Below are 25630 nucleotides of genomic sequence, written 5' to 3'. Positions count from 1 at the left end.
GGCCGCGTAAGCCGCCCCTCGCGAAAGGAGCAGCAATGGAAAAAGAAAACGGGAAAATCCTTCACCCATGAGGCCGAAGGTTATCCTGCTGCTAGCGGGCCGCCTCGTTCTGGCCGCCGTCAGCGTGCCGTCCTTTCTCGTATGTTTAATGTCAGTGGGACAAATTTTCAAGCCACGGCTCGGCTGCTGTGTATTGACTTTGGCGCAACTCTGTTGCGAAGCCGGGCCTGCCGGGTGCGCGCCTTTTTGATGCCCCGACCCGTGTGGTGCCAGCGTTGCCATTCAGCACGTGACGTGACGAACGTGTCACATTCCGGTCCACGGCGTCCACAGAGCACAACGACGACGAGCACGGCCCATTTAGTGGAGGCGCCCCGTCGTTCACGGTGTGGCTCTGGATGCCACCAGGAACGAGCAAGACCAGGCTCGGGTCTTCACAGGACGGCGTCTCTGGTGTGCCGTCAAGACGGCTACGGCGAAGGCAACGGCTCAATTTGCATAGATGACTGCGCCAGATAATGCGTCCTTTTTGGTGGCTGGCTCCGGGCCGGGCTGGGCTGGACCCAGCTAGGCCACCTTTCTGGCTTTGGCGCATCATTCACGTAATATTCTCGCATATATCATAAACTACGTGGTGGCGGGGGCCACCCAGTGCCGGAGTGCCGGAGCGCAGGGCGTACTAATTGATAAAAGTTAGCACGGCGAGCGATACCGAGAGTGTCACAGAGCGAACGTAAATGGAATTATAATCTCGGCAGCGCCGGCAACTTGACACCCGACACCTACGGTGTGCGAAGAACGACGTGTGACGTGTAACTAACGGTCCTTAAGCGAAAGGTTTCATCTGGGCCGTTACCTTGGCCTGGCAAGGTCGTCGGGCGTCGTTCGTGGTGATGCTGGCCAGTAATTGATAGTCCCGTGGGCGGAGGTTCCCGAGAAGAATGGAAATGGACTTTCGTGCCATTACTTACGCCGTAGTCGCCGTTCCCCAATTCTTAAGCCGCAACGCAGTTCGCATCAATCAGGGCAAAGGTCGCACTTTGGTACTAGCTTATACTTCGGGACCCACCATCGCCGTTTGAGGCTACATTTCACGGTCCGCTTCAGATGTAATTATGCTTTCGCATGATTTATGGAGCCACCTGGAGGGGTGGGCTTAATTGATTTAAATTGCTTCCGCACCACAAATCACGGCCAACCGGCCAAAGGATTCTGCCGCTGGTCCGGGGCCAGCATCTAGCGAACCAGTTGGCGAGGCTTCCCGCAGCCAATAACCGTTAATTTCTGATTAAAAATTCCATTACTGGCTGGCTGGGCCCAAAAGGGGTTTCGTGGCCGACACGGACGCGAACCGCGGACTGGGAATTGAAACACTCCCGAACCGCACCGCACGATGGGTCGATTAAGTCGGGCCGGGCGCCTGGCGCCTGGGCTTTCTTCGAGTATCACGGCCACCACGTGCCAACTTCTAGACGGTGCCTCCATACACGGCGAAAGTTTGTCCATAAATCACAACTCAGCTTTCACACCTGGCGATATGGTCCCACGGCACATTACACGGCCCTCGGCTAACGGCGTCCTTCGGGGGGATGAAGTCGATACTATTAGCCCCGACACAGTGAGATGCTGTAACCGTCCTTCTTTGGAAAGCGGCCAATCAATGGCTAATTAGAAATTTCGGGTCCGTTTCTGGCCCACATGCTAATCAAATGTTCCTTGGCTACCTTTTGGGTCCTTCTTGAAAGTTTGCTACTGAAAATAACGAAATTCACGCCATCAACCTTCATAAAATTTGCTAATTACTATTGCCTTTTCTACTGCGCAATTGGCCCAGGTGAGTTAAATGAAGCTGGTGTTACAATTGTGTCAATTTTACCCCACACATCATTGCGTAAGTATTGGCATCCTAAAGCAAAGCGGTAATGTGTACCCTCCGGTGTAATCCGCATCTGTCAGAACTGACCACACCATCGCACAGTCCCGGCATGGTAGGACCGTGTTGAGGACTTCGTCAGGAAACAAACACCAATTACGACCGAAAATGGTCCTACGTGGCACTTCGGTCAGAGCCCCGAATGGGGCAATAAGCACTTCCGTACGGCACACCCGAAATGGTGGGGTCCCATCCCAACGGCAGGGTGGTTTGACAAAAGTGAACCCTTTTGCTTCCCGGAAACAGCCAACACCAGCAGCACGCGCTCGGCACATTAATCAATCCACCCTTTTTTGTGGGCAAGGAGTCTGTGGACCATTGAAGCTCTCTACGTGGTACCCAGGATGTGGCGGGCGTTGTTTCGCCTAAACGACTACTCACCGTCGCACTCCCACCGTCCAGAACGCCAACCGATGGCACCAGTTTCTACGGCTGAGCTTCCGTTACGGACGGAACCCACAAAGCGGAACACCGCAACGGATAACGGGCGAGTCCTTTGTCGGACGGGCTACTTAAAGGCTGCTACACACTTCATTGGGGACTCCCTGGCACTAAGACCGGATTATAAGGGTCGTTTACCGGCTTACGATTATTCCTTCCTTCACTCGCTCCGGCACACAGTGTTCGAACTGTTCGGCGTGTTGCCCGCGCCTTTCTCAACACGTTACGACACACTCGGCGCGAACCGTAGAGGTCCGAAGAGACCGTTCCGCGGCACCGTTCCGGACGCGGTGGATTTTCGCACTAGACTGCCGACGGAAACCTACCGCAACCGTCGAAGCGAGGGCGACCGCGTCGCCCGAAGCCGTCACCGATGCCGGAAGCGAACGGAATCATCTGTGCAGCTACCAAAAACACAGACCCGAGCACACACCGTTAGGACTTCGGTCGGGGGATGCTGATCCTGCGCACTGGCCATGTTTTCGTCCCCAACGAGGATCGGCTGTGGCGTTGGTGTTTGGCGCCGTCCACGATGGCAACACTGTTCGAGCACATGTTTCCGTTGGAGCACGTGGTCTAGCTTGCCGCTATGCGGCAGGTCCTTGCGTAAATGGTACCTAAATTAGATGTCAAATGAAAACAGTTTGAGTTGCCATTTACGAATTTCTACAGAAATAGAAAACCAATTTACATAGAAAGTTTCGTATAATTAGCTAATTAAATTGAGCACCGTGGAAGAACTTTTTTACACTCCCAATGCGTAGCAAAAACAGTCCGTATACTAGGAAAATACTTGGAATTCTCCATCTATACGTTTGTTTACAAGTTACGTCGTTGATTTCTTTTGTTACGTTCTGCAAATTTCGAATTTCCCTCCACTCACTAGCGTTATTTAGTGTTCGCAAACCCTTATGATCTTGCGCAAGTGATGGGGTTTTTATTGAAGCTCAAATCGTCTCCAACTCCTGCGCCCTGGTTGACCGAGTGAACCTTTTCCGGGCGACGCGGATCGATCAGCATGGTGATTCTACAACAGTCAACAGGGAGAAAATGTTTCACAACTGAGTGAAGGTTTTGAATAAAACCTATCTTACCGAGTTAAAGCGGCGTAATCATAATCGGGATCCACACATATGAAAGCAAATGGTATCGCCTTTAAAATAAGTCCACATGTACATTTTGCCATCCGCATGTTCTGAAGAACATTTTATCAAAAAAGTTTACCTCCTTTTTTACGTTTGTTCATAACTTTAAATTCTAAATAGTTTGCCAACAAAACGATAAGCTTATCGCTTCATCGACCCTTTTAACGGTTGCGACGTTCCCAAAGGGTTTCGGAAGTGGGACGTTTCCAAAGGGTGTGGTTTCTGTTGATTGCAGCAAAGGCAGCTGTCAAGCGGTAGAACCCTTTTCTTATTTTGTGCGGACGCGAAACGATTGCTCATCAATATCGTTAAATATTTCCGGTCAGACTTTCCCGCCCTGCAGCACCATGGCTGGAAACAGCGAAACGATCCGTGTGGACAAGGAGCTGGACCTTTCGAATGCCGGGCGCGGCGTGTGGCTCGTGAAGGTACCAAAATATATGGCCAACAAGTGGGAAAAGGCACCGGGCAACATCGAAGTGGGCAAGCTGAAAATATCCAAACAGGCAGGCCAGAAGGCTCAGGTATCGCTCACACTGTCGGAGGCCGTCATCAGCATTGACCCGGCCGATGAAATTCCGCGTGACCACCGATTGGACGTGTCCGTGGTGACGAAGCAAACGCTCGGGGTGTTCTCGCACGCCATCACCACGAACCGGGACGATCCGGTGCCGGAGTGTGAGAAGCAGTACATGGAGGGACGCATCGTGCAGAAGCTCGAGTGTCGCCCATACGCCGACAACTGCTACATGAAGATGAAGCTCGAATCGATCCGCAAAGCATCGCAACCGGCCCGGCAAGTGAAATCGTTGGAGAAGATTGTGCACAACTACAAACCGGTGTCGGACCACAAGCACAACATCGAAGATCGCGAGCGGAAGAAGGCGGAGGGTAAGAAGAGTCGCGAAGATAAGAATGCGGTGCTGGACATGCTGTTCAATGCGTTCGAAAAGCATCAGTACTACAACATCAAGGACTTGGTGAAACTGACCCGCCAACCGATCAGCTACCTGAAGGAGATCCTGAAGGAAGTGTGCGATTACAACATGAAAAATCCACACAAAAACATGTGGGAGCTGAAGAAGGAGTACCGGCACTACAAGGAGGACGACAAAAAGGAAACGGACACGGGGAAAGATATGTCGGACAGTGATAGCGATTGATTCTGTGATCTTTAACTGGGTTCGTGTCAGCTGCTAGCGGTATGGTTGTATTGTGTAGGGCCTGTAAACTAAGCAAAGAACCTTTATTCTCCCTTTTTAACATAAATATATACAAAAAACAAAGCTACAGAGTGTGTTCGGTTTTGTTATTCATTGTCTTTTTGTCTTTGCAAAACCTGAGTGACCGTTTACATTATTCGCCCATTTGCTAAACAATATCGCGCAGCGTATAGCTTCAAATCGAAAGAGAGAACCGGGAAAAGTTCACTTTCTGCGCCCCGCGCAATGCGAACCGTTTCCAGTGAGAACTCACTAGTGTTCCGAACAGGGGTCAATTGAACGAGTACTAGCGTTGCAAGCTTTGTATCAGTTGAAACTAGCAGAAAAGTCAAACCCAAGCACACACACCGCAATGAGAAAACTTAAAACACTCGAAGAAAGAACCATTCGTTGCTGCCTTCGGTGGGTCTAAACCTCGCCAAAGTTAATGTGTCCGGTTTTCTGTGCGTGCTGTTGGGCCTCGGTTTGGCCCTTCAGGAAGCAGTCGCAGTCTATACACTTTAGCGTGAACTTGTTCACGTCCGTGTACTGGCGTGACGATTTTGCCTCTTTGGCCAGCTGCTCGGCTTGCAGGTACACTGAATTGTCCTCGATTGGAAAGATCGTTTTCGACGGTTCACCCTGTGAGTAAGAAAGAGGACACAAATGTTACACCATTTCTAACACTGGACACCAGAATGCTTACATTGGTCGATTCCAGGTACAGTGGGTCGTAGTGAATGCCATCGAACAGCAGAAATGCTCGCATTCCATAGTTTTTGTCCTCCCCGAACCGATTGATGATGGCGTTCGTGATGTCTACGACATCAAACTCGATCCCATGGTACGCGGACAGAATGGAAACCTCGATCGCACCGCCCCACGCTTCCGGCTGCAGTATCCAGGCACAGTACTCATCGTTTGGTCGCCCCAGGATGCCCTCGTTGTACTCCTGTTTGTCCGAATTGACGGTGGCCGCAATGATTTGTCGCATGTACTGGCTGTTTTCCGGGTCCACCTTTCCCGTGAGCACGAAACCTGCAGAGAGAAGGGTGGTCAAGGTCAATACTAGTTCACACCAAGGGCACGGCTCGAAAATGGGGTCACGCAATCGATAGATCGATCCGTTTTGAAAAGCGGACGTACCTATGCTCGTGAAAAGGCACGAGTTGTCCGCCGGGACGACCTTTTTCAGCAGAATCCCGCCATGGTCCGTGCCTTGGGCCGCCAGCTCTTGGGCGAGCTTTTCGTCCTGCTCCAACCGCTTGGCAGCTTCCAGCTGTTGGCGCTCTTCGGCGGTTAACGATTTTTCCTCCACAATCAGTGTGTCCCCGTTGCTGATGCCCACCACTGGCAGGTGCAGGTGGTTCGCTTCATTGGAGAAATCGAGAGGTTTGAAGGGCGGAAATCCAAGCACCACGTGTAACGCGTCGCCCGGAATATTGGTGAGCTCGGTAATGCTGCGGCAAATTTGGAGGCGAAGATCAATGAAACCACACTGTATCGGTATTGTTATGCACGCAATGAAACTTTTCTTACATTATCTTCAGGTCTTTCACTGTCGTTGTGTCGCGCAGCTTGCTCACAATATGCTGCTGGCCTGATTTGGTCTTGAGCTTCAATGAAAACCCCATCGCACCGTGGAGCAACGACTCGGCCTAGATTGCAGCGGTACTAAGAAACGCGGTAAATTTGGTAGTTTCGGAAAAGGCCAAAGTTGTGTCATGTAATTGATCGCCAAACTGTTATCTGATCCACGAAAGCTTTGGTATGTTTTTGTCCTTTTGGCTGTTTTCGGAAAAACGTAAAAATAATCAACACTGACATTTGACGTGTGCGGTGACAGTGGCAAGTCAGTGGAAAGAAAACGTTTCGCAGCGCAACCCCATTCAAGCGACTGCCGTGTTGTTCGACTGTAGCACAAAACTGGAGTGGATGACAAAATTAGTTTTCCTTAACCTATTAAGTTGTTGATACGTTCTGTGACAATTAAAAGGAGTTAAATTTATGCTAAAACTCTAAAAAGCATATTCAAACTCGTTAAGTTTAAAACAGTGGCCTACTTTTCAGTCAGCTGATTGAAGGTGTCAGTTTTTATTTTGATTGCCACTTTACAGTGAGCTGTCAAAACGGTCGATCGGAGTTTGGACGGAAATTTACACTTTCGGCAGCACAAATTTCTCCATCACGGTAAAAAAGAGTTTTACTTAAAACCTTCACTCCGTTGTTAAACATTTTCTCCCTTTTGACTGTTGTAGAATCACCATGCTGATCGATCCGCGTCGCCCGGAAAAGGTTCACCGCTACAAGCAGGTTGACTCGGTCAACCAGGGCGCAGGAGTTGGTGACGATTTGATGCCAGATTACATGAATATTTTAGGTAGGGCGTAGTGCAGACCCACTTCATGCTCACCACCCACTTACGCGGTTCTTGTACCTTTCTTTCCTCCCAGGAATGATATTTTCTATGTGCGGCTTGATGATGAAACTGAAGTGGTGCGCCTGGTTGGCACTTTATTGTTCCTGCATTAGCTTCGCCAATTCACGGATCTCCGACGATGCCAAACAGGTGTTATCGTCCTTCATGCTAAGCGTCAGTGCCGTGGTAATGTCGTACCTGCAGAACCCAACGCCAATGACGCCTCCATGGCAGTCGATGTAACTTCCACAAAGCGGAATCGCATGTCTAGCGCACATAAAGCATATTTATAAGAAGTTTTCTACGCTAAGGACCGTTTGCCTCACACGGAACATAAAACCGCATTGGGTACGCCAAAGATGCAATTAACTTTGATATTATTTCCCAAACATCCGAACACAGTACTGTTCCGTGGTCGATCGATTTTGGTGGGTTAGTTGGGAATGGTTACACCGAATATCGGCTGCTGGGCAATTTTACGTGCCACTGCGCCAAATACAATTCGAAATAACAACAACCATGTGATATTGTCACGAGTACAAGGAACAACTTTACAGAAATGCGGTATTCGATCATTCGTAACGTAATAAACTGGAATGGTTGGTAAAATATTTATTTGAACGCTCCAACAGCGTCTCGCACGCAAAGCGTACAACGGATTCGACGCTACAATCGCACAAAAGGGGGACTTTCTTTATTTACAAACTCGCCCCAGAACGCTGACCTATTTGATGACATCACAGTCACAATCGTTGTCCAACTTTTCGTAGTTCTGGTTCATGCATCGTCTCACGGCTATCACGGATTGTTTCCTTCCGGGCAGATCGGGTCAAATGTCCACCCCGTGGATGGCAACATCATCATCGTCCACATTGTCGTCATCGTCCTCGTCTGGGTCCTCGTCCTCCAAACTTTGCCCCAGTTCGGGCATCGAATCATCGACCAGCACATCGGACAGATTGTCGTACCTGTTTTGGAGAGGTAACCGAAAAATGGCCAACATGTTCGAATTAGTATACGAGGCAGTATTCCGATAGCTTCTAAGGACTACGCTCCAGATTAGCGTGCTTGCTACGAAGTTAACTTCGAAGTTTATAATTTAATTTCCCGCCTCGGGGCCGTTCAGACGCGAGACCTACCTATCCACGTGCTCGTCGAAATGATTGAGAAGCTCGTCGTCTTTGCCGTGCGGTCGAAATTTGCAAACCGTTAACAGCCGCAGCAGCGCCAGTCCGATCAGCAATCCGCCCGCCACGTGGCTCAACCAGAGCCGGTGGGGCCACAGGATGAGCGCCACGCCTAAGGCCACGTAGGGAAAGGTTAGGTGCCAACCTCCGCAGAACCGGCATATGCTCCAGCACCGATAGCACCGGGAGGAGTAGTCGTTACTGGAAGGAGGGAAAGAATTGAAAGCATATTCAAAATCGCCGCTAATTAAATTACGCTAAACACATAATCTTCCCACACTTGAAACTGTGTTTTCCATTACTTCCGGCACCGGATCCCAAGCACGTAATTAACGATCGTTTAATGTGATTGCAAAATTGGCCTTAACAATTAGGAGCCGGTCCGAATCACTCGCCAGTTTGATTATGCAAACAGCCGCAACGGGCGCAAATACAAAGATTAGTGTAACCGGCCGCCGCGTCGCTGTCTGCTTCGCGTGTTATTTGGCCACGTACATGATCCTTCCGTTAGCACGCGGAATGTAATTATGGGACCACCGCTCACCACCAGACGGTCATTACTGTTAACGATTTGCCGGCGAACGTGACGGGTATCAATATTTATCGACAGGACAATTAGGCACATCATTGCGACCGGCTTCTCCGTTTGGTACGAAGATTGTTCGCTGTTTGCAAGAACAAGCGGATCAAATAGCCCAGAGTATTTGAACTTCAGTCAACATGAAGTGGGTGTTTCAAACTGCACGGTCTCTAGGCGCCACTAATTGGTCGAGGCGCAAACACAGGTTCCCACATACACATATTACTGGAGACAGAAAGTTCAATTGTTTGAACAAACTAATTGAAACATTATTCCCCCTCGGCAGCATCACCCTCCCGGGAGGTAGCCTCGGCCCGGCTCGAGAATCCTGCCGGCCGCCCACTCGCAGACATCACAAGTAAAATTTCTTGGAAGCATTTCGACCAGAAGCTGTCATAACCCATCCTTCCCACGAGCCGCACTCGCCTCGGCGGGTCCATTGTTGTCGATCTATGGCGGGTCGGGGCTCTCCACAAAAGAACATCCCCGCCATCTCCGTTCTGGGTAGATCCGTTCACAAGCCCAAACTATCCGAGCGAGCATAAGTTTGTTTTGTCTTTTGTTTGTCCGTTTTGGCGGTCCGGCCTTTCTCCGGAACCGGCCAAGCGAAAATTTGATCGACATTCCGTGGCGTGCGCCGGGTGATGATTTCCCCGTGCCGCTCGGTGGTGAAGTTATTTGCCCACCCGCAGGGGTTTGCCCGATGCCCGATAAGGACGAAAGCCACCACCCGAGAGCCATTCGGGCCGAAATTGTGATTGTGCTCGAAATTATGTAGAGGGAATCCCTTGCCACTTCCGAAGGTATTCAATGTACTTACGCGCCACGTATGATCCTTTAGCTACATGTTTTAGTAAATAAAATAAATTGTGACCCATTTTGTTGTTTAACTTTTCTGTGAGCCTCCCAAACATAATTTGTACTAGATTTAATCAAACTTGGGCCAGAGAAAATGGGTCAAAGAGCTGCGGATGGCTAACCATAAGCTTCTTCGGTCCCGAGAGTGTCACACCGAACGGGCTCCGATTTACGGCCCCGTAACGGTCGCTCCTTCGCCCTCCTGTGGCGTTTATCACAAGACCCCCAAGTCACGGGTCCTCGGCGCGGTGCCCGTCGAATCCGCCGTGCACGCTCCGTGAATGTCCTGCGTCGCCGAAATTTGCCACAGTGCTGTGGCTACGGCGGCGTGATAGATTATGTGCCCTCATGCCATGCCCCGCCACGCCAAGAGGACACGCGACACTGGGCAGCATAATACACCTAAGTGCACATTGTTTATGCAGTTTTATGCTGCTCGCAAAAGGCGTCCCTTGCCACGGGTTTTTGGGAGCGGAACAATAAAGCTCGAGTACGGCTCGCTCGGAAACGACCTCCGTGTACGGTTGCCGCACTGTTCCGCGTTTAGTGGCGGGGACCCGACGGACTAGATGATGATCATGGTGGTCCGGGTGGTTTGGGTGGTGAATGATTTACGAAAACCGGGCGCCGGATACATGCCGTTCCGGCGAGCCCCGCCAGCCGGCTCGATGTAAATGAGTGCGATGAATGAGTGAGCAGATTTAATGTTATGTTAAATCTACCGGAAGAACACACCGTCCGCGACATACGGTGGGCCACGGGCGAGCGGGTTGATGCATGGTCTATCCACCCATCGTCACCCCTCCGCGAGTAATAACGATGGTTTTGCGACCCCTTCCGAAACGAAGGAAGAGCACGTTTGGAGTGTAAAAAGCCGATAGCTGCCAGCGGTGGATTTATTGGAGAATCGGGTCGAAATTGCACACCCTGTAGTTGACTCATCCTTGAACCATATTAGTCCTCGTTTGGGGACACGAAACGCGCACACCTTTCGTGCGCAGACAGGATTGCCTATCTCGAGCCCGGCCACACGATAATCGGATAAACCTTACGATGAAGATGATTATCAGCTCGGTTTTTACCGGCCCCGAGCCGGTTCCGGTTCGTGGGCACGGCCAACATAAACAACGTTCGCTTGACCCCATTCGAATGGTTCCCACGAACGGAACGGAAGATATATAGGCACTCGGGGAAAGAGAAGTGAAAACTCCTTTCTGGCCCGGTATCCTTTTTGTGCCGTAGAGAAACTCGAAACTCCGGACGCAGACGTAGGAATGTTCTCGGTGCCGTGCCCGTGTGTCCCTGTTTTTGTTTCCTCTCACAATCAGCCCAGTTGGTTCCGGTGCCGGAACGGCGACGACGACGATGGGGAAGAGCGGAAGTAGCTATTTTTAAAACTTACTTTGTACACAGCACTATGAACAGCGTGAAGAGCCATTTGATTTCCAGTACGAATATAACTACGGAGGCAACTCTGAAACGACACAGACAAAACAGGGGTGGATGATGAACAGCAGAAAAACTTGCCCGCGCAGGACATCGGAACGGGGAACCGGAAGCGGGTCTGTGTATAAATAAAGCGCGCCGGAACAAAGCGAGTGGAAAAGTTTCCCGAGAAAGCCGCACGTGGAAAGTCTCGCGAAAACGCTCACACCCCCTCGGCGAGGGACGGCTAATGGGAATGTAATGAAAAGATCCAAGTTCTTGTTTCGATGCACCGGTTTTACAGTCCCGCCCGTTTTGTGGCCGCAACAAAAACGGGGAACGAAATAGCGATTATGGCTGCAGCGCTCTTAAGCGGATTCGGTAACGTTTGCTGACAGAATTTCGTGTCGTAAAAACCCCCAAGGACCAGGACACGAAGGCGGAAAAATACCGTATTTTTCCGTGTATAACGCGCACCCGTGTATAACGCGCACCCATATTTTACGAGAACAAAATTGGAAAACAAATTTTTTACTTTACATTTTTCAGATATGTGATATCCAACAAATATCAAATGATAATAATGTATTACTCTAAATACTCTATAAATATTCAAAAGTAGACTAAAGATAAAATGCGTATACATTGCAAAAGAAATACTAGTATTTTATATTTCGGAATAATCTTCAAACTCAGATTCACTGCTGTCTGACAAATTGATATTCTCCATTTGCTGTTCAATGTACTCCTCATTGTCACTCTCTGAAGAGTCCTCATAAATTGCGACATCTTCAGATCCATGCTGATGCCACATTTTTTAAATGATTTCACAACAACTTCTGTTTTAACTCCCTGCCATGACTTAAAAACGATATTGTATGGATAATTATATTCCTAACAAGTGTTTCATTTTATAATTTATTCAATAATACTATAGAATATGTACCTAGAAGGGCACATTTGTATGCTTGGAGGAGACAAAATGTTTACTACCCTTGTATAACGCGCACCCAGATTTTAGAGCTAAAAAAATTGGGAAAAAAGTGCGCGTTATACACGGAAAAATACGGTAATTAGGACAAAACCGGAACTGTACCCTGCTGCCAATTCATTACGATGAGTACACACGGGTCACCGCAATCTGCCACGGGTTCGTGTTTATGCTGATCAAGTCCGGGCAGCAGAGGTGAACGACCTTGGGGTAACGTGATGACATTGCGTTGCGTGTGCGTGACCCGATGGCCCGGGTGGGGCGAATGCCGTAGGCCACTGGGGTTGGACAGTTAATTAATGATGCGTCAAAGATGCAGCAAACATCGGGTGTGCACAGTGCGCTAATGTTGAAGCAGCAGCATGTGGAACTTACAGCCTGCACAATGCAGACAACGGTGTTTAGAATAATTTAGGGTCTATGCGACACATTTTTCTTGGCCGGCTGTTTTACGTGACGGCAACGGAATATTTTACATGCCCCCACAAATCGTAATTGCCCAATGTTTTGTGAGTTCAGGTCACTGCAGAGTCACCTCTGGTGTTGGCTAAGGCGCATCTTCTAGAATGAATTGCATTGTATTAAAACACCGATAAGCTTCTCACAAAGAGTGGACCAGAACCAGAACTGTATACAGTGAGTCTGTTATTGAATGTTACAGAAGACTAAGCACAACAGCCAACATTCCAACAGTAGTTATTACTGTCGGAGCGGTGGCATTCACTGCAACCCGGAACACCTGTTCCGGTCTCTGCAATGCGTGTCCGAGCTGGTCACTGGTAAAATTGGCCCCCAAAATTATCTGCTAACGATCATCGTCATCGGAAGCTGCGGTGCCGCACGGCAGAAGTTGTGAATCGCACTTTGGAAACTTTCAACTGCACACCCCAGGAATGTGGATCGCACGAGAAAACAATTACTATCCTGGACACCAGGTTCGGCCACACTGTTCGGCGGGCACTGTTCTCGGCCACTTGCACGAAGCAATTACAACTCGCACCGTCCCGCAGGAGCAGGAGAAAGTCCCGTCCGGACTGGATTGTGTACTGTATTGGACTACATTAAATGCCACTTCTGGAAGCTGCCCCGTTCAGCCAACGACCGGCCCGGGTACGATGCGAAGCTAGTGTCTGGATCGGCAGACAACATGAACTTTTGCAGTATTCGCGCAGGATGCGAGGGTTGCACTCTCTGGATGGGTGGAAGGAACTTACATAATATAAACACCTGCAGTGTAACCGTGGACCATTATGTCTATTCCGACGCCGCTGACCACTGGAAAAAAAAATGGAAAGAAAGAAGGAATGATATTTAAGAAATACAAATTCGAGTCATAGTACAGTCAACGGCTTTGGCGGATACCGTATGTTGGTGAGACCGAGGGGATATCTCATCCAGATATTTAAAGATTGCTGAAATACTTCCAAAGACCCATATTATGTTTCCGAACGTCTATCTCATTTTGTCTAAAGCAGAACCAATTTTTATTTATTGGTAAGTACCAACTACACAGGTGATCCGATCACGAACTGTGTTGTAACGCAAACCTAGTTAGGTGAGGTGTAGCTTTATTAGTTTCACTTATTTCGCAGACTTCCATTGTATCGTGCCCTGAGCGGGAAGACTAATATTTATTTTAGGAACTTGTTCAGAATGAGTCGGAGTTTTCCTCTAAGTGATCAGGCATAGTTTTGCCAACCTGATGATGCATATGTTATTGGAGCCCTTTGCTGCTGTAATGATTACAACTGTTCATAGTGGCGTTAACAATTAGGCATTAAGATTGTCATTAATAATCCATCCATCCCAATCCAATTATAGTGATATCAATTCGTAAATAGCTTCTGATCCTTATAATCCTTATCCTTCTAATTCCAGATATTTTGTTTTATGCTTTTCCTACCCCGTTGACTTTCGTTCTATGTGATTCTATTCGATGCATAAAATAAAATTCTGTTCAATATTTCCCCGTTACGCCTCCGTCCAGTTTACCCTCATTTTGCTCCTGCACAATTTCCACTTAACCTATTCCCATTTCCCTGCCTGGGTGCCCAGTTTACCAATACATCAATTTCAATTTCCCCAATGGTGGGCCAAAGTTTGCGTATCAAGCTCTCGACTAATGAAAAAAAAGCTTCACTCGAATGTAAAAAATGCGGTTCATGGCAAACAAATTAAAACCCATGCACCCACACTCTCACTCTAAAGGATAGGGCAAGGATCGTGTCGGATACCCTTCGGCGTGGAATCAACGCCAGAATCAACATTCACATCGCACAACACATCGAACGACACGGTGCCGCCGGATAGCCGAGGGCGCCGGCTTCTCTAAACCGAATCGCACGTAAACGTAATTTGAACTTTTCACTGCCACAAATTGGCCCTCCCACCCGATCCGAGGAATGTGCCGTTGATGGTGGGTGGGTGGGTCAGGGAGAGAATTTAATTTCCGCCGTGCGGAGGTGTTCTTGGTGGGCCTTTCGCTACATCGGTTGAACGGTTGGCTTCGTTCCGTTGCTGGTACATCAGCTGTTTCCATCGATGGATTGCGGTCTGTGGCCAGTAAACACGTCGGGAGTGTCTAATGGATGCTCGAGGGCGGAGCGCGTCGGACCGGGCCGGAAGCTTAAAAGCTTTGGCAAAGATTTACGGCATTTTTTTTGCTTCTCTCGATTTTCGGTAGTTTGAAAGTGGCCGGCTCTAGTTTTTTTTTCTTCTGTTGCCCACTAATTTGAGCACGCGCGTCGAATGGCCGGCCAAACACCGATTCTATGCTAAGATTATTGGCCATCGCCATCGCTGGCGGCTGGCGGATGGGAAAGGGTCCTTCTCCAGTGCGTGTGGCACCCAGTTCGTCGTGTACGAAGTGTAAGTTCCAGAGGGATCCGAGCGAGATTAAAGTGCCCATTAAAACCTGCGTCACGCAAAATGGAACCCACCCCGTCACATGGCGAAGGCCCATTACGCTCGCCCAAGGCGAACGTTAATGAATGAGTTTTTCCCAATGAAAAGCTCACGATAAGGGAAAATGGCCTCACTCGCACCGCGCGATGGCAGAAAAATACGACCCAAGCTACTGCCTTTTGTGATATAAATTTAATTTCGCTCCCATCGTCACATCTTCCCCTTCTGTCCCATTCTTTTCGCGAGCCGCCAAAGGACCCAGGACCCTTGCCCTGCGCGAACCCGGGGCACATCTGTCATCCGCCGTCACTGCAACGTAATTAAGTTTTGACGCGCGCTGCAATTCGGTGCAGATTTTCTTCGGCTGGCCAGCAACAGAAATTACCGCTTCCGGTTGTGCCGCGGGCTGGCACAACAATGACCCGCGGTGCGCTGTCAACGGATTTTCGAAACAATTTCCCGCCTTTTGGGGAAGCCGATTGCGAACGATGCTGCCAGCTGGTGGGGCCATCATCGACCCGGAAAGACGAGCAAAATGTGTCCGGCCGGCACGGCGATCGTTTCAAGCCGGCGGCAGACAGTGTGCTGAACACACTTTTGACACGGCACCGAAAGGACCGAGAGGTCCGTGGAAAACTTTAGCCGACCGAGAGTCTTGTCTAATGTTACCATTGTTCTGACACCGAGTTGGCACGGGTCCAGGAGCTTCCCCCGGGGCGGAGCGGGACAGCTTATACGAGTGTGTGCTTGATCCCGACGGGGGTAAGTGAGCTCGGGTGCGGAACAAATGAAAATACTTTCAACCCGGAAACCGGAATCGGCACACCGGAAGCAGCGGCAACCCCTCCGCCGACAGGGTTTGAATATGTAATCACTCGAAGGAACGCCAACCGTGGGAAGGTTAAAAGTATCCAAAAGCCCGGCCCAGGAAAGGAATGTCCATTCCGTCGGTTGGAGCTGTCGGAACATTTAATTTCAATCGAATTTAAATCTATTGGGTGAATGAATCGGAAAACTTCCCACAGTCCGGCGGGAAAGGAAAATGTAAATCAAACTTAAATTGAGTTGTCCACTTCTGGTCCAGAACACTTCCAGGCCACGTTGCAATCGAGACGGTGTGAATGCGCACAACGAGTTGGCAGTAAATTAAAGAGATTTGTATCTAAGACATTGTACTATTACTTTATTTAGGCCACCAAGAGATCGAAAATACTAAGGAAAGCCACAAAAAAGCCACTCCAAAAATTGAAGTTCCTTTGAAAGAGTTTAATTTTTCGAACAAGCTCCACATTTAATCCCGCCGAGATGGAAGCTTCTTATGGCCCTCTCTGCTTTATGGCAAATGTTAGCAGAGTCAACCGTACGAATTATGTATTCCAGAAAGGATATTTGACATTTTACGGTGCATTTGGAATAAGTCATTGAGTGAACCGGTGCTGGTTGCAACACAATTTCCAGATACGACCTAAGCGCTATTCCCGGGAATGTTCCATAAATTGAGGCAATTCCAAAAACAGATGCGGTGGTTTTAACTCAACAAACGGTTCTGAAATAAATGAAACACAGGGTTTTTTTTTACCCCTGGTGGGTATTAAGCCCTGTTTCGCGAAACATTCACTCGCGCCGAAGCCTTTCGCGGTCACCCAAACAAAAGCAAAGGCTCTCAACAGATTGCGTTCGCTGCACGAAAGTGGCACACGATCCGTGAGCGGCACTGTCACGTGTCAACGTTTCACTTAAACCGAAATCACTTAAGCACACGCCACCGCCATTGCATCAGCAGCAGCCAGTCAGTCAGTGACGCAGGCATTGGGTCCCGGGCGGCCACGATCCGCCGATGATGCGGGATCCCTGTGGCAATGTTTGGACCGCGCTAAGGCGAAGCGGAAACACGCGGCTTCGTGCGCGGTTTTATTCCCGCCCTGTGTAGGTCGGGCCACGCACTCCCGGACGGAGCATAAATCATCGGATTGTTGACTAAATTTCAGCGCCCAAAAAGCATGAAGCGGAAACAACAAAAGAATTGGGTAACGATGATCCGAACCGAACAGGAGGTGAGGTACAGGTGGCCGCGGCTGGCGATCCGAATGCATAGGACGCGGCCAGCACCGTGGGGCCGTGATTTATTTATGGTCCCAGTTAAATCCGTCCCAAACCTTTGCGGGCGCGCCCAGTATCGTCCCCCGGTTGGTACAGGAGACCCGGTCAGAACGTCGAGAAGGACGACGAAATGAAGCGAAAATGCACTATCTGTCGGCACCGTTCACCGATCGGAACGATTTTCTTCGCCCGTCCTTTCGTTCCCAGCCGAGCCACGGCTCGGAGCGATTGTTTCTTTGCCCGGGGGCCGTCCGTAAGGTTAACCCCCGAGAGCAGAGCAGACACTGCAGCTGACACTTGTTAGCACATAAATAACGGTCCCGACGCAACCCCCGGCTCGAAAGCGGTCCAAGCGTCTCGTCCTCGCGGGATGTTAACCGAAACCACGGGCACCGCAACGGTGGCAATCTTGTGCACAATTTGTTCGATAAATCAATAGCATTAGCGGGTTGCGGTCTGGGTGGGCAGCGTTATGAACTGGCCACCCGTGACACACTTTTTCCGCCCGATTAAACGCAACTACCGTCCTGCGCTTGCTGTGCGACGGATTAAGGATGCGGCCAGTGGCACGAAATCGTTTTCTTCCAGCGAAGTTTGATAATCCACGATTGGTTGAGTGAACTGAAAGGCTCATCATTCTTGCAGCAGGACCAAGTCCATGGCCACGGATAGCCGAGTGCTGCTTTCGTTAGTGTCCGTTTCAGCGCAAGCAATCCTGGCGACCCATCCCGGTTAACCGGTTCGGGATTTCAGGCACGTTGAGCGCGCCATAATTAATGGGAATGTTTTCAAAAGGACAAGGAAATCAACCGCTCCGTCCGTTCGTGTGCCAGCGGAACTAATTAGCACGGGACCTGTCGGCAGCAGCACAATCCCCGGTTCACTCTCCGTGCGAACTTGAGGGAACATCAACAAAACATCGCTGTGTGAATCCGAACACAAAGGCTGTACCTTGTACGCCGAAAGCAAAAAAGGATCTTCAAACACAAGCAGCTCAGGCCACGCTACTGCTGGCACGGCTCCTTCCGGACACACACGGCTCGGCAAACGGCAGGGGTTATTAAAAGGAATTAATGCACGAAGGGGGCGGCCGTAGAAGAAAAAAACTAACCCTAGAACCATGCAGGATGGCGGATTAACGTAAGGAAATGTGATTTCGCCGGGAGTTTCAACCCGGGTTCGTTTACCGTTTCGCCTAGGCCTTTGCGCAAACAGTCGTCGTGTGCGCGTGTGAGATTAATGAAAAGGATAACGTCAAAGCGAAGGGGGGCTTCCGCGCATCTTCAGAAGACGCGCTACAGTATCTGTGTAGACTGTTTCAGGGCGCTAACACTCGGCACAGGATCTTGGAGCCCGCGAGGGAGCGATCTTCCCTCTGCCGTTTCACCGTGGTCCGTTCGTGGTGGTCGTGGGGGGGACAACTTTAGGGTGAAACGCGTGTCGCATTAAGAGCAGCCGCTTATGGAACCCACGGACCGGATTGTTCGGACGCGAAAAACTGAATATTCCACTCGCACCGCTCAATTTATCATCGTCCGGAGCGGTTTATTTATTCATAAAATTCATCATCCGAAGGGCGGCCCACTTTTGTGGCGGGTTTGTGGTGCATTTTCCTGCGTTCTTAAACGACGCCTCGACAAGAGTGCAGAAGGGAAACGGATTTCCTGTCGCGCGGCGGCTCCTAGAACCTAGGTCCGTTTCGCTTCCGCTGGTTCGCCCGTCGCGGGCATACATTTTTAATTTTGAAGTGCATACATAATTTTCCCCACCGGGGACGGCTCCAAAGAGAGACCCCCCAGGAGAGGGAGAGAGAGAGCGCCCAGGTTGCACGGGATTAAGTTGAAGACATCCTTAAGGCCACCCGCAGAAGGGTTACTTTTTTTGTGTGACTTCTTTTCCCACAAAAGACCCCAAGCTCGGTCGAGTGAGGCTGTTTTGTAGCACCACCACCTGCTGGAGAGATGAAACGGACGGGATCCAATAGCCGTCTGCCTGCCGGTCCGGGTCCGGGTCGCCCGGTGGAAACTGATTACATTCTAACGACATGTGAATTTTGCATAACGCGAGGCCCGTGTCGAGTACCGGCGGATCGTCTAGTAGTGGCACCACTTCCGGTTACGGGTTGGAAAAGTCCCTTTTGAACAGCTAAAAGCTTGGCTTACGTGTGCCCATAATCGTTCCGCTTCGTTGGCTGTCCGGTGCGTGCAACAAATGCGGCCGATCCTTGCCCCAAAGTTTGGTGTGCAGCTTGGTGATGAACTTTTCCAATAACTTTTCCAATCGACAGGCGACCGAATTGGCGACACCGGCCACAGCGACCCAATTTGGGCTCGGCGGAGTGTAAATAAATTAACACAGCTTTGATCGACTTTGGAGAGATGGCTTTCTTGGGCCCCTATCGAGCCGGGCTCAACTATCAGGTATTCATTAAACTCAGAAACTGTGCCATCCTAGCGTATGGGGCGCTGGACAAGTTTTCCTCTCCCGAGTGCGGTGCGCAGACAGTGACAAAATTAGATGATGCGGTTTATTAACGGGGCCACCGTTCGCACCGTGCGAGTGATTGATTAACTTTACCACCTCGGTGGGCCGGGACGTGCCACAAAGTACCACGGTCCCGTGGTCCCCCTCCCGAAAGGGCTCTGTGGGGTGCAATTTGTAATCCTGGAGCGTCCGATGGCCACACGATGGACGACTGGAAGAGCATTGGTGGGGAAAGTGTGGCGAAAGTTTCGCTCCTTACAGACTAATTTCATTTGTTTCGAAGGCGTCCTGTCGTTCAGGGTTCCAAATTTATGTCCCTCCCGAGTCCCGGCTCGAGTCCGGGTTGGGGCGAGTCGTAACGGAGTGGCTGGTGGCAAGGATATTGGACGTACTTTCCGTCACACGCTCCGTGATTGGAGTTACGGTGGGCTGGTGGCAGTGGTTTACTTTTTGGATCAAACATTCCAAGCAGACATGAAAAAGTCCTAGCGGTCACATTCTTTTTGCTTCCCTTTTTGTGAGAAAATAACAACGGAATAGAATAGCCAGCATATTGATGTCCTTAAGCAGCACATCGGTTCGTTTCAAAACTCTCCCTCAAATGATAGATTTTAAAGCAACGATGCTTGGGCCTTATTACCCATCCATTCTACTCCGAAAGCGTATTTTCCCGACACAGAAAAGCCCCAAGGTACGTGTGGCCGCACTGTGACCGCTTGTTACAACGTACGGTCCTGTGTGCGCTGATGTCCAGCCCAATTTCTGGTGAATTGTGAAAATAATGAGCACCAGCGCAATCGTTTCGCCAGTATCATTCGATTCGTTCTTGAAAATAATTCACAGCCACCGTTCCGGCAGCGGCAATGGTCAACCGTGGCCATAGATCGCTATCAAATCACACCCGTCTGGGCGTGACTTCTATTACATTTCCACTGTCCAATCTGTCCGGCCCGGCCGCGACGACAAACGGTCGCTCGAGAAAGCACGTGACCAGGACGAGGACACCCAGGACTCGGGGCGCTCGGAACGATAGCACCCTCTTGTCCTTCAAGACGACCCGTGACAGCCCGTGGCGAATGGCACATTTTGCAGTGCCGACCACTCGGAGAGGCCGTGGACGCTGGGAAAGCAATATTTTCCTTCACAAATATCGTCACCGCGTTGTCGCGCGTCCCCAAGAACCACCGAACGCCATCGTTGCATCGTTTATGGGCTCGGGTCACGTTTTGACGCTGGCGCAACGCGATGAGTTCAAACGAAACGACAATCACGCAAATTTGCACCTAAACCTGGGCCAATCCATCACCGGGCCAGAGTGTGGAATGATTGACTTTCGTTGTTGTTTGCTTGTTAATTGCGCATCAGTCGGGTGAGCGAGGCATGAATTAGTCAACTGGCAGTGGGGGTCACCGAGATGCAACGGCAATGAGGCAGGTGAGCCAGGCCGAGGCGCCCAGGAGGTCAATGTCGAGGGCGAAGGAGACCTGCTCGACGTAACGTAACGACGACGCATAACTGCATCGAAGGAAACGCTCGTGGAAGCAAACAATGCAGCCTTTGGCGCATTACGAAACGGTGTGCATTTATTGGCCTCACTGCCATTAATAACTGCTGGAGCCGACGGTGGCAGAGTGGAAGTGGAACGTGATTTACAGCCATCATTCCCTTGGAATTACTGTTCGCCCGCGTACCATCAAAATCAGTATTAATTCCGCGCAGATTGCTCCGGCATAATCCGGTGGCGTTTGGAGTCGGAGGGGAGTGGACAAACAAAAATCCAAATCCAATCCTCTGCTGCACAGAATTATGGTCCCGGTGCTAACCGATGCACGCTGAACCGTGGCATCGTAAATTATTTTACAATTTATAGTCTCAGCTGCAGGTCGCGGAGTGCGGACACGAAACGAGACCGAAAGTAGCGTGGTCCGGTACGCATCCGAAACATCGCCGGGGTTTGGTGCCAAAATAATTGAAAAATGTGTCTCGCCAGCCGGGGGTCTAGAGGCGCCTTTTTGCCCGTTGCCCGTGATCCAGTTGCACTTGTAACAGTTGACCAACTTTTGGCTCGGTTTTGGTACAGCATTTGCAAAAGTTCTGCCCAAGAACTGAATACCGGAGCGCTACCGGAGCGAAGCTTACGCCCAGTCCTGCTCATTTTATGCTCCGGTTCCGGCATGTTCCGGATTACGGCTTCGAATAGATTATTTGCAAGCAAAGTGGCGGGCAACAAAAAGTAAATCATGGCCACACGACAACCCGAAGAAGTGCCGAGAGCATGTGACCCCCTCATTTGTGCCCCCCGCCTGAAGGGTACCTCGAAATCAGCGAGCCGGAAAGCGGATAATGGGAACACCGACGGAGATCCTTGCATTTCAAAGCAGCAGTCCCCGGCACAGCGCCACGGCTGGCATGTTGTGCTTTTGTGGTCTCCTTTGAATTAATATTCCTCGGCGCGGAGCGGAGCGGCGCGGAGACCGCCGTGAGGGGGCTTGGCGATAGGAAAGTGTCCCCGGCCGGAAACATCATGTTTGGGGGGTTGCCTTTGATGTTTCGGTTCGATCGGGCTCTGGGGCTCTCTCTCTCTCTCTCTCTGTCAATCAATATCGACATCGGCTGACGGTTGGTGTGCACTCCACTCATGGTTCCGAACCGGCCCGGTTTGTGGTGCATTTCTGTGACGAGGCTTTCCATTTTTATGCTAACGCAGACAATCGGTGTTCTGGGAAGAGCAAGAGCATACAAATAGAAAACACAATCCATTAGCGATGGATTGACCCACAAACCACCGGAACGCCCCGGGCACGTGTGGCCGTGTTTTGATTACATTTTAAGCCCTCGCACACCAACGTTCACGTAGCGGCCCACTAACGCACATACGAATAATGGATCTGAAATTCCAATAAACCTGACCGCAGTGCTCTGCAAAGCCCACAAGTGGAGCCCCCAGAAGAGCCCTCAGTGACCGAGTGCCCGTGACGGAACCTCACCGGATCGAACATCTTCTCGTGGCCGGCCGACGCGTCAGGACCGTGGCAAGACGAGGATTAGACGAGGCAAGTTTCGCTCAAAAGCGATAAATAACTTTGATGGCCAGCGTCGGCCAAAGGTGACACCGACGGCAGCGAGCCCACTCAGGGTGGGGCTTTATGGGTTGTGATGTTGGTCCTCGCACCCACATCGGAGCACCGCGATGACCATAATTTATCCTCTAATGAACACGCCTGTCCCCTGAGCGGGAAAATACGAAATTTAATGCCAGCAGCAACCAAAATAGCCAAACTTTTGCCGCATCACTCGGAGGAGGGGCAACAAAAAAAAAATTCCCATATCTGTGACAGAAAGCCACAGACGCCACCGGGACATCGGGACATCGGGACAACGTCAAGCATCCCATAAATTCTCTCCTATTACGCCCAAGCCCCCCCGAAATTGGAGATCGGTGTCCGGACGGATTACACCGGGCGTATCCGTAACACACATCGCCGGTCTTTGCCGGACGGCAATTGTAACCACTCGGTGCTCAGAGTTAGTTGCTTAGGTAGCAAGTGGCACTGGCAAACAGTTCCGACGCAGAGGACCAGTCTCTCGACTAATCGAATGGGCATACACATTCCGGTCTGGTCCGGGACTGGACCGCGCCAGTTACGAGTTACTGCGGCCAGGCCAGTAGTTCGTTAAAAGTTTATGATTCAACTCATTTCGACGAACCATTCCGGGACGGGTTACAGATTTTTGGTAGCGAAAGTTACGAATCAAAAAAAGGCAACCGAAACGGAGGGTTCTGAATTTTCATCCTTCTTCGACTTCATGGAAACGCATTCAGCTATCAAGAGCTTTTGATTCGCAACGGAGCGTAATTAATATGGGGTACTAGTAATATTACAGTTAATGTAATGTGTGCTACCTCACATTTAGTAGTTCGTGGAAATGGTAATAGAGTGGTTCCTCTAGGAGTTCCTCTGTAGTAAAACTAGTGCCGTTTCAATGGAGCAGGGCATTATGTACAACCAATAAGCTTCTAAAAGATTCTTTGCTAACTGCTTTGAAATAATCAATATCGATATAAAGATTGATCAAAAATGCGTACACTTTTTCATTTGGCTATAAAATAAAAATGGCTGAATATTTTTCGATGTTTGAACATTTGGTTGGGTTTGGTTTGGTCGATCTTTTTTTGAGTACATTTTCGATTGTATCTGGTCCTATGTCGGCAATAGCAACTTGAATTTGGGTTTTTAGGTTGTCAAGAATTGCTCGTTTGTTCGTCTAAAATAAATATGAATGGAGGCTGTCGCTGTATGGCACCGTCCTGTTGAAACCAAATGCCGTTCAAGTTCTCAGCTTCAATTTCGCCGAAGAACGAATCAGCCAAAATACGCACCAAACAGTCACTCGTTGTGGATGCATTGAATTCTCTTGCATTTTCCAATTTTCTGCAACCAAAATAGTATTTTATACATAAATGTAATGAATGAACCTTTCAAATAAAAGTTCAAGCATCGATAAATATTCAGCCGTTTTCGTTTTATAACCAAATGAAAAAGTGCACGCAATTTTTAACAGCCTGTAGTTATTACATCAATGAAATATGGTCAATTTGATAAGAATTTCAAACTCATGGACATCTTATTTGAAGTCAACTAAACCCCATTGGACGGAGCTTATGTCTTATCAACGAAATAATAAGGTTTTCCAATGGGATGCCAATGCCGCATTTCCTTCCTTTTTCTGCCCCTCAATATTTTGTTACATTCTTCGAGTTTCATTCACCATTCAAAAGGTGCCCAGAAAAGCGTGGCAACGTTGAAACTGATACGTATCAGGACGCTATTGGAAGAAAAGATGAAACGGTCAGCAAAAGTCCTCTTAAATTCCAAAACAAATATTAATTCTTCGGACCCTCGATTGCTGGCGAAGCGAAAAAGGTAAGTTCGTGGCATGGCGACATGGCGTGGTGATTGGTGAAATGTATCGGCACTATCTGCGGTAGCTAATTAGAAATCGGGGACTTCCCATTTTTCTCCGTCGCCCGCGGACACGGACGACTTGCCGGATGTCAACAACAAAGCCATTGCGCCGGGGTGAAAACATTGCGACGCCCGGAAGCCGAAGAAGACGTCGCGCTTCTCCGGGGGGCCGATAGGGTCGTTTCATCGGAAGCACACTTACCGATCGCCGTCACGACGCCCCAGAGCCGTATCAGGGGCCGGAGACAGTGGCAGGGGCCGCCAAACTGACGCCGACGGTTCCGCCCATCCATGCTGCCCGACCCGTCGCTGCCCTCCGCTATCCGCTGTCCTGGCGAGCGCCGACCGGGGCTGAGATTTTCGCTGTTTTCGGATAAAAGTTTCACGCTCGAGAGATGGCGGCTGCCGCCAGGCGAAAGCGTCCAATGTTTTGCTTCACTTCAGCCCACACTCAACCGGCACTAACATACACAGATACACACGCAAAGGGGACGCAACTAACGAAGCTTGATCGCGCTGCTTAATCTCTGCCACTCGACGGCGACGACGACGACGACGGCGACGTCGCAGGTTTACCCGCGATGACTACTAATCGGCACCCTTTTTCTCACAATTGCCACCCCCAAGTGACACACATTTTCACTCCCACAACACGGGATGCCGACACTAACACAACCGCAGCGCAGCTAAACGCGGGCACTCGAGTGGAGCAATAATTTTGCTTCACGCCACAGCCCGTCGATTTCGATGATAATTTGCCAACCGGGGGAATGGGTGGACCGTCCCACCCGCGAGGACGGGGTCGCAGGAGGCAAAAAGGACCGAACGAAACCACGGGACGGGCGGCCGCCGACCGACGAATTTATGCTTCATTAGTCAAACCTCGCCCGGTTGCCGAGGCGCTACGCAGGTTATAATGTGAAACATTTTATTACCACCTGCCCGTGGCCAGCCAGGTTCCGCCCAGGATCCGACCTCCTCGTCGCTTGAATGG

At 50.1% G+C, this 25630-nt stretch overlaps 4 protein-coding genes across 4 annotated transcripts; 2 read left to right on the top strand and 2 right to left on the bottom strand.

Moving 5' to 3' along the window:
* Positions 1-3802: 3802 nt before the first annotated feature.
* On the top strand, positions 3803-4803 carry LOC131206679 (general transcription factor IIF subunit 2). Its single transcript, XM_058199341.1, has one exon. It carries the CDS (start codon positions 3867-3869, stop codon positions 4680-4682), a length of 816 nt encoding a protein of 271 aa, XP_058055324.1. The 5' UTR covers positions 3803-3866; the 3' UTR covers positions 4683-4803.
* LOC131206678 (ubiquitin thioesterase OTU1) lies at positions 4734-6495 on the bottom strand. The gene is made up of 4 exons (XM_058199340.1): positions 6261-6495; positions 5868-6181; positions 5428-5759; positions 4734-5363 (listed from the first exon to the last, which is right to left on the bottom strand). Exons 1-4 carry the CDS (start codon positions 6353-6355, stop codon positions 5151-5153), a joined length of 954 nt encoding a protein of 317 aa, XP_058055323.1. The 5' UTR covers positions 6356-6495; the 3' UTR covers positions 4734-5150.
* Positions 6496-6781: 286 nt separating this feature from the next.
* LOC131216629 (protein Asterix) lies at positions 6782-7489 on the top strand. The gene is made up of 3 exons (XM_058211171.1): positions 6782-6911; positions 6980-7101; positions 7175-7489. The coding sequence occupies exons 2-3, from the start codon at positions 6987-6989 to the stop codon at positions 7381-7383; spliced, it is 324 nt and encodes a 107-aa protein (XP_058067154.1). The 5' UTR covers positions 6782-6911; positions 6980-6986; the 3' UTR covers positions 7384-7489.
* Positions 7490-7768: 279 nt separating this feature from the next.
* LOC131216622 (uncharacterized) lies at positions 7769-25126 on the bottom strand. The gene is made up of 5 exons (XM_058211159.1): positions 24839-25126; positions 13396-13456; positions 11168-11239; positions 8280-8528; positions 7769-8108 (listed from the first exon to the last, which is right to left on the bottom strand). Exons 1-5 carry the CDS (start codon positions 24927-24929, stop codon positions 7970-7972), a joined length of 612 nt encoding a protein of 203 aa, XP_058067142.1. The 5' UTR covers positions 24930-25126; the 3' UTR covers positions 7769-7969.
* Positions 25127-25630: the final 504 nt, after the last annotated feature.

The sequence above is a fragment of the Anopheles bellator genome, chromosome 1 (assembly GCF_943735745.2).
Source record: "Anopheles bellator chromosome 1, idAnoBellAS_SP24_06.2, whole genome shotgun sequence".
In the NCBI taxonomy this organism is placed as follows: domain Eukaryota; kingdom Metazoa; phylum Arthropoda; class Insecta; order Diptera; family Culicidae; genus Anopheles; species Anopheles bellator.
This window is presented reverse-complemented; position numbering and strand designations above follow the sequence as displayed.

Excerpts from the sequence above, each read along its gene's own strand:
- LOC131216622 (XM_058211159.1), bottom strand. The coding sequence starts at position 24,929 with ATGGATGGGCGGAACCGTCGGCGTCAGTTTGGCGGCCCCTGCCACTGT. Across the intron at positions 11,240-13,395 it reads ACTGCAGGTGTTTATATTAT|AGTTGCCTCCGTAGTTATAT; the intron begins GTAAGTTCCTTC and ends GTGTCGTTTCAG. Across the intron at positions 8,109-8,279 it reads TTCGACGAGCACGTGGATAG|GTACGACAATCTGTCCGATG; the intron begins GTAGGTCTCGCG and ends TCTCCAAAACAG.
- LOC131206679 (XM_058199341.1), top strand. The coding sequence starts at position 3,867 with ATGGCTGGAAACAGCGAAACGATCCGTGTGGACAAGGAGCTGGACCTT.
- LOC131206678 (XM_058199340.1), bottom strand. The coding sequence starts at position 6,355 with ATGGGGTTTTCATTGAAGCTCAAGACCAAATCAGGCCAGCAGCATATT. Across the intron at positions 6,182-6,260 it reads GTGAAAGACCTGAAGATAAT|CATTACCGAGCTCACCAATA; the intron begins GTAAGAAAAGTT and ends AATTTGCCGCAG. Across the intron at positions 5,364-5,427 it reads TGTACCTGGAATCGACCAAT|GGTGAACCGTCGAAAACGAT; the intron begins GTAAGCATTCTG and ends TCTTACTCACAG.
- LOC131216629 (XM_058211171.1), top strand. The coding sequence starts at position 6,987 with ATGCTGATCGATCCGCGTCGCCCGGAAAAGGTTCACCGCTACAAGCAG. Across the intron at positions 7,102-7,174 it reads AGATTACATGAATATTTTAG|GAATGATATTTTCTATGTGC; the intron begins GTAGGGCGTAGT and ends CTTTCCTCCCAG.